Source organism: Carassius auratus, chromosome 4 (assembly GCF_003368295.1).
Source record: "Carassius auratus strain Wakin chromosome 4, ASM336829v1, whole genome shotgun sequence".
NCBI classification, from domain to species: Eukaryota; Metazoa; Chordata; class Actinopteri; order Cypriniformes; family Cyprinidae; genus Carassius; species Carassius auratus.
This window is the reverse complement of record NC_039246.1, coordinates 15,013,350-15,025,776: the sequence shown is the minus strand read 5'-3', so window position 1 is coordinate 15,025,776 and position 12,427 is coordinate 15,013,350. Positions and strand designations below refer to the sequence as shown.

At 38.0% G+C, this 12,427-nt stretch overlaps 1 protein-coding gene across 3 annotated transcripts in view; it reads left to right on the top strand.

The window, feature by feature from the left end:
• LOC113060228 (dedicator of cytokinesis protein 4-like) overlaps positions 1 to 11,343 on the top strand; it is a 90,506-nt gene extending 79,163 nt beyond the window's left edge. Inside the window, exons 47-53 of one of the 3 annotated variants that reach the window (XM_026229145.1) lie at positions 1,089 to 1,209; positions 1,567 to 1,648; positions 3,005 to 3,111; positions 4,117 to 4,189; positions 4,695 to 4,790; positions 6,028 to 6,089; positions 8,623 to 11,343. In XM_026229145.1, the coding sequence (XP_026084930.1) occupies positions 1,089 to 1,209; positions 1,567 to 1,648; positions 3,005 to 3,111; positions 4,117 to 4,189; positions 4,695 to 4,790; positions 6,028 to 6,089; positions 8,623 to 9,045 (964 nt within the window). In that variant the 3' untranslated portion in view covers positions 9,046 to 11,343. The remainder of the gene's footprint in view (positions 1 to 1,088; positions 1,210 to 1,566; positions 1,649 to 3,004; positions 3,112 to 4,116; positions 4,190 to 4,694; positions 4,791 to 6,027; positions 6,090 to 8,622) is intronic. The other 2 variants (XM_026229153.1, XM_026229161.1) reach the window with 2 other exon arrangements.
• Positions 11,344 to 12,427: the final 1,084 nt, after the last annotated feature.

The window sequence follows — 12,427 nt, the reverse complement described above, 5'->3', positions numbered from 1 at the left end:
CACAGTATTTTTCACACAATTCACCTATCTGTATACCGCTGTTTTCACTGTCACAAAAAACGGGCTGATGACTTCCTTGTTCTATAAAGTCCCTCCTTCAGAAATACGTAACGAGTTCTGATTTGGCCAGCGGTTCCCGTGTTGTGATTCGACAGCAGCTGAGAGCACACTGCCCTCCTGGTAATGCGATTGGGCTAGAACGAATGTCCTGGAGATGTACTTATAATCACAGGAGCGTTTTTACTGACGAGATGCACATGAAAATCGCATTAGTTTTTTTGCACAGCCCTAACATCTAGTTAACAAAGCTAAACAGCGTTGCCCTTTGTGTAATAAGTTACAGAAACTGTTAAACGCACCAACTTAAATAATAAAATACACTTACCAGTTGTGGTCCATAAACAACGCCTTCTCCAGACAAAGAGGAAACTGCTCCATCTTTCAAAAATAATCTTTGTGCGAATCCGGCATTAAACTGATTGAGATTGAGAAAGTTGTCCTCATCAAGCTGTCCTCAGCAAAATGAGCTGCACATAGTTTTACATGTGGATTATAATTTTCGGAAACCGAGTTAAACATAAATTGTAACCATTAATCTCCAAGTACAGCGTCCCTGGGAAGCCCAAACAAAGATGATTGGACTCCAAGATAAAAAAAAAAAAACATTACTGCAGGAACTAGAGGGGTGTAGTCCAAACGGGTCGTTTTTTGTAGGCGAATTCTGTTAAATCAAATATCTCGCTTGACTTTGAGCTTTAGCATTTTAAAGATATTATTTATACTCTAACAACAACATTACACATTAACTAAAGTTTAAAACATGGAATCACGAAGAAGGGGACCTTTAAAGGGGTGGTTGATTGCAATTTCACTTTTTTTTGTTGTTGTTAGAGATGGGTTTAACTGGTTTAACAAAGTATCACCTGAACGTATTTTAGAGATTTTCTCCTCTATTAATCTTAAATGTCTCATATATCTTTTTCTTAATTGTATGACTCACATTATTCACTTACTTCTCACCATGAACATGAAATAAAAAATAATTATGCCACTTGTCAAAGTCCCCATTTTTATTGAATGTTATTCAGTCCCCTCAGCTACCCGGCGATCAACCGCTACTCTTCATCCTCGCTGTCATCGCAGGCCTCCAATGAAGTGAGCAACATCACGGGCCAATCAGAGAGCTCAGATGAAGTCTTTAACATGCAGGTGAGTGCTTGGGCTGCCATTGGATAACTACACACACACACACACACCGGCAGAATCTCTGTTCTCTCGCTGTCTTTCATATTTCCTCCTAATCTCCCTCTTTTTCTATTGTTCTTTTTCTCTACTAATTGCCCTCTTTCTGTTTTCATCTGTCTCTCTCACAACCCTGCTTAATCTTCCTGTCTCACTCTGTCTTTTCTCTCACAGATTTGTAGGAGTGAATTATAGACTGGACAGCTTTTTTCTTTTATCCCAGAACAAATGATTATTGTATAACCTCTCCATATTATAGACCGACAACAAAGAAGTCTGTGGACTCTTTCTTATGTTTTTCACATTTTTTTCTTGTCTTTCCAGCCAAGTCCGTCTACCTCAAGTCTCAGTTCCAATCACTCGGCCTCTCCCAACGTGACCAGCTCGGCTCCGTCCAGTGCCAGAGGTGAGAAGAAACCTTTGCTCTTTTGCAGCATGTCTAGATCAAGCTTTTATTTCGGTGTTCACACAGCAGAGCTGTGAGAGGTTTGATGCCGGCACAGTAACACAAGAACACAAGTTAAATATTACAGCAACCAATTTATTTATTTTACCTAAAGGTCAAAGAGAGATTAGTAAACCCAAATTAAAACTGAAGTTACAGAAACAGTTTTACAACAAAAATGAATAATTCTTATTTGTGACATTGTAATGCAAAGTCATAGTTTTCTTTTATTCCAGTAACTGTGACTTTTTTCCTGTTAGTTTTAACTTTATTTTTGGTATTTGAGTCTTAAAGGTGAACTATAATATCCCTTTTTACAAGATGTAAAATATGTTACACGAGTCTTACACAAGTGCTGGTTGTTTTCACACACTGTGTTCAAACACCTTATAAAAATTGCTTTTTTGGATAATAGGACCCCTTTAAGATTTCACAATACAATATATCTTCATTTCTTATGACTTAAACTCTAGACATATGTATCACATAAAAAAAAAAAAAAACTAAATTGTGAGAAATTATTACTGTTCTTCCTATTGCATCTTTATTATTTGTCGCAATTACAACTGTGACTCTTACTTTAAGCTTTATTGAAATTAATTTTTTTTTTAACACTGATTCAGAATCAGGCTACCGTAATAAACAGATTTCCATGTTAAAAATAAAATGCTACAGCACAGCGAAGTTTATGGCGCATTTAATGCTGTGGGTTACAGAAAGCTGGCGTCCTGATATATAGCAGAACTCTCCCCTCTGTTTCTCTCTCTCCTGTGCTCTTCCATGGCTTCTTATCTCCCTCCATCCAGCATGTGTTTACTTGCAGACACAGGTCATAAAAACAGGAATATGTATGGAGACATTTATGTAATCTTATAGTCTCCCCTTGGCAGCCCTCCGTGCCTCCCATAGAGACCCCCATAAAGCAGTGGCAGACAGGAAGCGCCTCTGGAGAATAACAGACGGCATAAAATGCAGCTTGAAGTACTCTAGACTGATGATGACTATCACCGGAGCAAATAAGGGAGCCGTGGCCTCCTGTCCTGTGCTGGAGGAGGAAGTTAGTGTTGTGAGCAGGTCCAGGCAGCTCCCCATGTCAGCTACTCTGTCTCTCCCTGAGAAATAGCCGTCTGTCACCCCAGCAGAACAATTCTCGCCTTAGCGGGAGGGAAAGACGAGGGCTAGCCTTTATTTCATGTGCTGGCTAGTTAGCAAAGAAATGAGTGCAAGATCTATGTCCTCTTTCTGTGTGTGTGTGGGCATTCGTGTCAGTGTGTTGCTGAAATCACACCCTTGCTTACACATCCTCACCCTTCACAGGTTCTCCACAGATGTCAGATAAACACAAGCATTCCCGAGAGAACTGCCTCTCGCCGCGAGAGAGACCCTGCAGTGCCACCTATCCAAACCCCCTGGATCCCGCACAGGTATGATGAAGATGATTAGAATATCAATATTTTTAATATTCACCAGTGTTCAGGTCACATACTGTAGGAGGGTATTTTTTTGTGTACTGTTTGGGTTTACCTCTCTTTCCCTTCATCTTTGTAAGATTTGCATTAACTGCATCTTTAAAAAATGACCATGTAAAATTGATTTTGTGGATGTGTCTCAGAGAAATTATTAGTGAGGTAAAGTATCTAAGCAACATCATCAGGTCAAATCAGAACTTCTTCACAATTTAATTAACAGCAATTAAGACTATTTCCCAAATGTAAAACTTTCTCGCAATTGAGACTTTATTTGTCATGACGGAAACTTTATTTCTCATAATTAAAACTTTATTTTTTTTTTTTACAATTGAATTTCCCTCCTTTTTACAATTTGCTGCTGATTCTGGGAAATGGGAATTCTGTTAATACACAAATTAAATAATCTCAATCACGAAAAATAAACTTTTGATTTCAAGAAAGCACTCATTACAAGAAACTTAGTTTTAGTAACAGTTATTAGATTTAGGGGTCAATTACTTTTTTCACGTAGTGCCAGGCAGGTTTGGACAGCTTTTTTTACTTTATAAATGAAATCATCATTTAAAAACAACATTTTGTATTAACTTGCATTATCTTTGTTTAATATAAAAATGTGTTTGATGATCTGAATCTTTTAAGTGTGACAAATACACAAAAAAAAAAAAAAAAACCCCGGAAAAACCTCTTCACTTCACTGTATATTTAATATATAAACATAGCATATTTTTCTTAAATAAATACATGTGTTTGTATTTATATATACATAATAAATATACAAACATATATAATGTAAACAAACACTTTTATTTTGGATGCTTTTAATCGCGATTAGTACTAATATAAAGACACTCAAAACCGAGCAATGTAATGGATATGTCAATATTAAATCTATAGCATCACTGAATGATGCCTCGACGGAAATCACAACCGCATTCGTGTGACAGTACCTCTCTTTCACAGAGGCCAGTTCCACACCCAGCGGGTGACGCCACCTTGCCTCGCAGTAACCCTAACATCTCCACCCCCGACAAAGGTGAGCATGTGCATGTGAGCGTATGAATCTTCAGTCTGCCTCCCTGCTGTGAGGAGGGTGGTCTGAAGTGACGGGGGTCTGGCGATCAGCGTGCTGGATCTGATGCTGGGCGACAGCTCGCCGCTCCTGTGTGTTGTGACAGCTGTGACTGAACCACCAAAGAGATTCACCAACAGACTCACGCTTACTCAGACTGACAGGAAGATGTTGAGGAGATTTCATCATCTTTATTTCATCTGTTCTTCTAAGTTATTTACATTGACCTGGGGGGAAAAATGTCTAGATGGTTTTGAATATTGAATATTTTGGGGATATTTTTTTAAATGGAAAATATATGTTATCGATCCAAAAGAAAAAAAAAGTCTTTCTTCGTTTGATATATTTCTTGTTTTTGAGGCAGGAAGTTGTAGCAGGACAGGCTAAGCCTTGATTTGCTTTTGCTTTTGATCTTATTTTGAGTTGATTTGACTGAATGTACCTGAAATGCATGTTTTGTGTGTGAAAGTGGTGAAGCCTGCACCAAGTAGCTGGAGTCTAGACACGCCGCTCTCTGATTTTAATGGAAAGTGTCCCCCTGTCCCTCCTAGACCACCGTACTCAGGTAAAGAAAGAAATCCGCTCCGACCGATCTCCTTTAACTCTCTCAGATCTTCTGCTCTAAAGTCTCCTGGTTTCTTGTTCGTCTTAACTTCTTGGTCTCTCTGGATCATGAGGGCTGCCGGTTGAACACATCAGTGAGAATCTGAAGATACTCTCTCCATATATTAAATGAGAAAAGGCACATTATCTAACCAGCGGGATCCTTCCCACACACTCTTTTGTTTCTAATTGTTCTTGATGAGCTTTCTTGCAGCATTTATGTCTTTAAACTGCATGACATGTTTTTAAACCTCATTCTGCACCGTTGCTTCTTCATTACCTTCCAGATGTTGGTCTGTGTTGTCTTTTCTGCATTGCCTTACACACATACATACAACGTATTTATTTATTTTTTATATAATCTAAAACTAGTGTTTTTATCATATTTGTATTATTTTTAAATTAATTTAATTATGATAAATTACTGTTATCGGAGTTCATAACTATAATTGTTATGGAGTATATTTATAGCTAGTATATTTACTATATTTAACATTATATACGGTCTACTGTAAATATAGTAGTTAAAGTAACTCTCTTAAAGTAACTAGTATTATTATGCAATATTGTATTTCGTACTATTTTATACATTAATATAATAGTATTATGATGATGATGAACTATACAACAACTAGCTTATTTGAAATTTGTATTATTTGTATTTTATTTTTTGTTTATATTTAATAAATAATACTACCTCTTATTATAATTATAATTCTAAATGTTATTTATAATAATAACAGCAGTTATCATTATCATGGTTATTATGAAGTACCTTTTAGGAGTATAAATAGGGCAACTTCTTGATCAAAATACCCCCCCCCCCCCCTCAATAAAAAAAAAAAAAAAACTTTAAAAAGTTGTAGCAAAAATGGTCAGTTAAATATAAAGGGTCAGAGAGTGGAGGGGAAATGGTCATGAAAAACTAAATTATTACTCTTTTTGACACTTCTCTAACATTATAAGTAGACATATTGCATTATAAAAAGTATGATATGACCCTTTTAAGGGTCTACATCTGTGGACTCTGATTGAGCTTCCTAGAAAAGAACTGGTTAAACTGAATGGTTAAACTGTTTTGCATTAGCAGAGCAACCTTGACAAAGCGTTTCTCTGATTAATAGACAGCCGAGACCGTGTTTACTGTCCCAGACTCCTGTATCAAATGAAGAAGATTGACTTTTTGTGTCCTTTAATAGGATCTCCTGCCAAGACTACACAATCACAGTCCCCCGTGATGACATCACGCTCGCCGCAGAAGGTATGACCTTTACTTGTTGTCTGGGGTGTTTCGCGAAGTGACCTTTGATGTATTTACTGGTGTGTGGATGTTTACTGTAGTGTCTGGGGACTCTAAACTGGGTCAGACTCAAGTCAGTCCAACTGGGCCCACAATTAGACAGATTCATGCAGCCCTGAGCAGTTGGGTTGGCAGCTGTCCGGTGCAGATCCTCCAGAAGTCACTAACCCATCTCAATGGTGGCACACATATATTGCTGCAACAAATATACATATGCACTACCATTCAAGATTTTATTTAGATATTGGAAATTGATACTTTCATTTAGTAAGCATGCATTAAATTGATCGAAAGTGACAGGACAATCATTTATAATGTTGCAAAAGATTTCTAATAAAAAATAAAAATAAAATTGTGTTTTTGTGAACTTTCACTTTAAAAATTATAAATAAATTAGCACAGTTTTCAGAAAAACTGTTTTCTACATTGATAATCATAAATGTTTCTTGAGCAGTGAATCAGCTTATAAGAATGAGCTCTGAAGACTGGAGTAATGATGCTGAAAATTTAGCTTTGCATCACAGAAATAAATTACATTTAAAAATATATTCAAATAGGAAATGGATATTTAAAATTGTAATAATATGTCACAATATTACAGTTTTTACTTTATTTTTAATAAAATAAATACAGCATTGGTGGTGCAAAAGAGAAAAAATAAAAAATTAAATCTTTCAGACCCCAAACCTTTTAATTTTAGTATACTGTATTTCACTCATGTTGTCTCTCCTACTATTTTTGAGTCCAACGCAGTGTTTATGTATGATACCAATGCAGTGAAGAAAAAATGACAGCTTTATTGAAAGCGCAGGTATCTGTATTGAAAAAACCACAGTATTTTTCTTTCAAAGGGCATAATTGTCAAAAAGGGTCACAGACCTTAAAAAAGGTTGGAGCTACTGCTATCGGTGTTGCAGTGAGTGTATTCAGGTCTTAAATAAAAGCACATTCTCCTCATTCAGAGGAACAGTCCTTAAAGCAGAACACCTCTGTAATGGCTTCTCAGAAACTCCTACTCAACACCGCCTCATTCAGTGCGTCTCATGAGGTTGGTAATTACATTTCTTTCCGTTTCCCTGAATTCTTGTCTGGTGCCACGTATTGATCCGTCACCTGGTATTCAAAAACACACTGTGTAAAACTCTAGGATCTATCCCATGTAGAAAGAAAACTGTTCATATTTAAAGTGTAGATGGCTGCATAGAAATCAAATCATTCCTCCTCCTGTAAATCATAAAATCTGTCATGCTACTAAGAACAAAGCAGAGAAGGATAGATTCGGATGGAAAGAGCTCTCAGCAGGAATGCTGGTGGATTTCCTGAAGGAATTCCGGTTAGTGGGTTGGAAAGGGAAAGCATAACCTGTGTGACCACCTGTGTACGGTTGTTTGCCTCAGAAATAGTCTCATGCCTGAAGCTATACTGTGACATATCACACACGCATGACCAAACACACACACACACACACACACACACACACACACAAAAGTACTGACTACAGTCAGTCACAGATGAAAAAACCAACATCGACCAGCGCAAATTTCCATTCTGGTCCAGGATATTTCACACTATCCAGTTTGTATTTGATAGTCTGAAATCTTCAAAACAAGATTGCATTTTATGTTTGAAATATGCGGTCAGATAACCATGGAGACTAAAGCTAAATATTATGTAATGTTAGCTAACTAACAAATGGTCAATATTCTAATTCTACATTATGTCGTCTAAATAAATAAAGCAAAACACTAAAATGTAATTTAGGCATCACATCATTATAATGTACAATATGAAAAATGGATGTTGATTCTGAGAACTGCTAAAGATTACATATTGCTGTGTTTATTTATTATTAGAAAATGAGCTTGCACAAATATCCAATATAATTCCAATGTCCAAATTAATTCATATATACACGCATGCATGCATACACACACACACACACACACACACACACACACACACACACACACACACACACACACACACACACACACACACACACACACACACACACACACACACACACACACATATATATATATATAAAACATTTAAACTCTGGTATTGAGATACACCATTCACGATTGTAGATTTTGTTTGTAGTTGCTGCACATAGCTGAATTATCCTAGCGGAAATGTTGTGTTTGAAGTTCTCTCAAGAGTGCAATCAGACTAAATACGCTTTATTCAGTGAAATGAAGTCCTAGAAACAGCTGCAGTCTTAGTTGCGGATTTAATTGCCTAGAAATTATTTCATAATGAAAAGAGACAGTATTGCCTCGAAATAATGGAGCCAAAATTGCAGAATATTGTGCTTTGGCCTTCCAGTGTACAGATTAGCTCTGTGAGGCGGGATGCTGTTTCTGTTGCAGCTGATGGTTTTTTTATTAAGGCTTTGTGCTAGCAGAAAGAGGGAACTTTTTTATTTATTTATTTTTTTGCTAACTACATTGTGGCCCAGAGCTTCATGATTTCTCTCACTGTGTGTTCGCAGACCTCTGTGGCTCCGTTCACCCCCTCGCCCACAGAGTGCCAGTCGACAGGGTTGGTGTCGAATTCTCCGGTGCTTTCTGGAAGCTACAGCAGCGGCATCTCGTCTCTCAGTCGCTGCAGCATCTCTGAGGCCTCCGGAACTGAGAACACGCCCGCTGACCACGCCCTCCCAAACTCCGCCTCCAGTGGATCGGACGAGCTCATTCGACGGGAAAACAAAACCCCGCCTCCCTATAGCATACATGAGCGGAACAACCCCCGCAGACCGGTCCCACTTCCACCGAGCCTGTCGATTCCTCCAAGCATCGACGCACCACCTGTTCCTCCCAAACCGCACCTGATTCGAAGGCAAAACACTGAGCCGCGCCGACCCGACCAGTTTCCCAGACCCCGGCCCATTCCCAGGAAAGTCTCACAGCTCTAACGCTGCGCCCTTCACTCCATCCCCACCATTTGCACTTTTACACTTAACCTCTCTGGGTTTACGATTACAAACTCCCGATTTAGATTAAATGTATAAAATAGACTGGAATATATAGAGTGAGAGTGAGAGAAGGGATACAGGGGTATGCACTTTTTAGGTCCAAAATTATAACTTTGCTTGACAAATTAACCTAGCACCTTAATTAACTCTGAACAGAACTTAGTACCGGGGTATTTTCTCTGATTTTTCATAGATTTATCAATGCTAATATGTATTTATAGTGGTTGATACAAGACATATTTGCCTTAAGAGTCTTTTTATCAATGAGAAATGCACGATTAAAAAATACTTAGTACTTTTTATTTAGACAAAAGGTGCTAAAAGTTCTCTTTATTAATGTTCATGATATGTCCAGGATTGCATTTAAATTTGGGTCTGAAGGCCTATTCACACCGAATGCGAGGAAAAATGTGGTGTTAAATAAAATATTAGCACATTAGTCCATAAAGTGTTTAAACTGACAATAAGATTATTTATTGCAGATTGATTTAAATTCACTTTCCTGAATTGGCATTATATGTAATTTATTTAGTTTGTTTTCTTTTCACAAATTTCCATGTGCCTGTGGGTTTATATTTATGCTCATTTATTATAAATGCACATATTTTATTTGTGGACGTTCAAAAGAGAAAGTTCAAAGGTTCACAAACTAGAACTACTTACATATGTCATTTTCATGTTCAAAAAGAGGTGTGTAAAGACAACAATATTCACATATTTGCAGTCCAATGGGTCACTTAAAAAAAAAAATAGGAAGTTTGCACTCGGTGTGAATAGGCCTTTACAAAGGTTGCTGATTTTTTAAAGACCAAGCTACCGTAGTATCGATTCTTAATACTAAAAATCCACATGCAAAGAGCTTTCATAGATTTGTAGAATCAAAAAAATTAAATAAATAATAATCACTGTATGCACTGCCACCTTTGCATTGACTAATGTGAAATTGTACCTTCAGCCCATTTATGTAATTTGAACGCAATTGCAGGTGAGTCTACGGTGGATGGGCTTTCGGAGTACTACGGCATTGATAGTTTCTTTGGAGTTTGGGGTCTAAATGATTAGAAACCAGTTGTGGGCAAGTCTATAAGGGCTTTCAAAGCCCTGCAGCATGGATAGTTCCTTTAGATCCTTTAGGAATTTGGGGTCTGAATGATTGGAACCCATGTAAGTAGTGGGAAAAACCCCCAACAAGTTTCTGTAGAGAGCGCACATGCCCATGCGATATAAATGGAGATGGACTTTTGTGGAGTTTTGCCAAGTGTTGTGCCAAAGGAACAGGTGGGCTGTAAGGAAAATGGATGTCTTGAACCCGAAGATGCTTTATTAGGATGCAAATGGAGACATCCACTGTAATAGACCTCACCATACAACGGACCACTTTACAGCACTGATTTACCGTACTGGCTAAAAGCCAGTGAGACAAAGTGATATAGCCTGGCAAAAGAGCTTCATATGAAAGGTACTCGATCTCCCCAGGGCATTACAGAGACTCAAGCTGCCATTGCGCAATAAGGGCTGCCATTCCTTTTCACACTTATAATCTAAACTCATGCGTTCCAGTCAAATCTGGATTGGCACCTCTGGACTGAACCTCATGTTTCATTTACCTGTACAAAATGCAGGTAGAGCGACCATCTGCAACCTGTTTGAATAATTATTTAACATGCATAAATACCAACACATGGTTGCGAAATGTTCAAGAATGTTTCTGCATGCACAATTTCATCGGTTGTTCAAATGTTGTCTCGTTTACAATTCTGTAGGGCCCTACACATGAAATCCAGGTGAATATACAGCGAAGAGACCAGCTATTGTTTCGTTTTAGTGGAAAATGTGATCGCAGTAGAGTGTCCTCATTCGTTTTCTATGTCTTATTAATTCTCAAATTAACTTGAGTCTGATTATTTTCTCCTTTCCACGGTCACACTTTATGAGACTGGGATTTGTTGCGAATGCCAAATAATGACATTCACAAAAATCAGTACTGTAAATTAAATAAGATTGATGTAATTATGCCAAATGCAATATCTTGTCTATTGTACATAACGTGTTTTTAACAGAAGTGTAGCTATAACAAATTTACAGCTTTGAATGTTTGAACAGCAAATTAAGATGATAAATGTCAAATATTTATGTATTTTGTGAGCATAGGGAAATGAGGTCGAGAAAGCGCCTAACACATTCACATTCTAATGACTTCCTGTCTAATAAACATTTCCAGCAAGAACATTTTGATTCAACAGCTCATTGCGTTTTTCTCTCGAAAGGTTAACGTACGTCTCTGATTTCCTCTATTTAGAGCAGACTAACAGGCTGAATGTGTTGTGTATGTTCTTCAGGAGTCTCGAAATGTGAACGCAGTTAATATATGTATATATAAAGTGTGTGTATTTTACAGATTAAGCTCCATGACAGCCCATTGGACCTCTAATAAGGATCATAACGGCGGAAAAGTAGGAAACTCATTGTTATTCCTCCAGGTGCACCGAGCCGGGTGCATTATTCATGGGTTTGTCTCTGTTCAGTAAGACTTGTATTTGCACACATAATGCAATCTTGCTGTGGTGGGACGTTTGAAGACTCTCTCGCTGTCATGGTAAGTTTGTTCCTAGTTTGAGATGCGAGGAACCAAGGATTTGTCCAAGGAAATGCAGAGTTTACTTGAAAGGTTAAATGGTAATTGTAATTGGGAAGTCTTCAGACCAGGGATATCTTAGCGTTTATGATGGGCTCAAGCGAGAGTAAATATTCCTAGCCTTTGCTGTGCTCCGTGCTTTTATGTTTCCTTCAAGACTTCTGCGAACTCTTCCACCAAGTGTAGCTCATTTAGATGCTAAACACCCCGAGAATTGTAAATTTATGGGCACGGTCAAAAGCTCGAGAAGGAGAAATGCGGGTCTTAATGTTGCCTTACCTTGGTTGAGCTCTTCATAGCACAAGCTCGAGGTGTTTTTTCTGCTTCAGCAAACTCTAAAGAACACAGAGCTTCCATCTGGGACCGAGGTTCATCGGCAGAGCCTGAGATTTCAAACAGCTTATGGATAATAGATTTCATGTTTCATCCTTCTGATTTCCTGTATCAATGCTCTTATGCTTTCGGCTGATTGGGATTTGCCCATCGGCTTTACCCACCTTCTGTCTCTCCATCAGATTGTTGTTTTCTGTGTTATGACCTCGTAGAGGACTCTTGCAGATATCGTATGGGGATTTCCATAGAACATCAAACGAAGGATTGATGTAGGCAGCTGTATTTCACACACCTTTCCCAATGTGAGAACGTTTGATATGAACTGTCGTTTGAACTCTGAAGCTTCGACTGCTC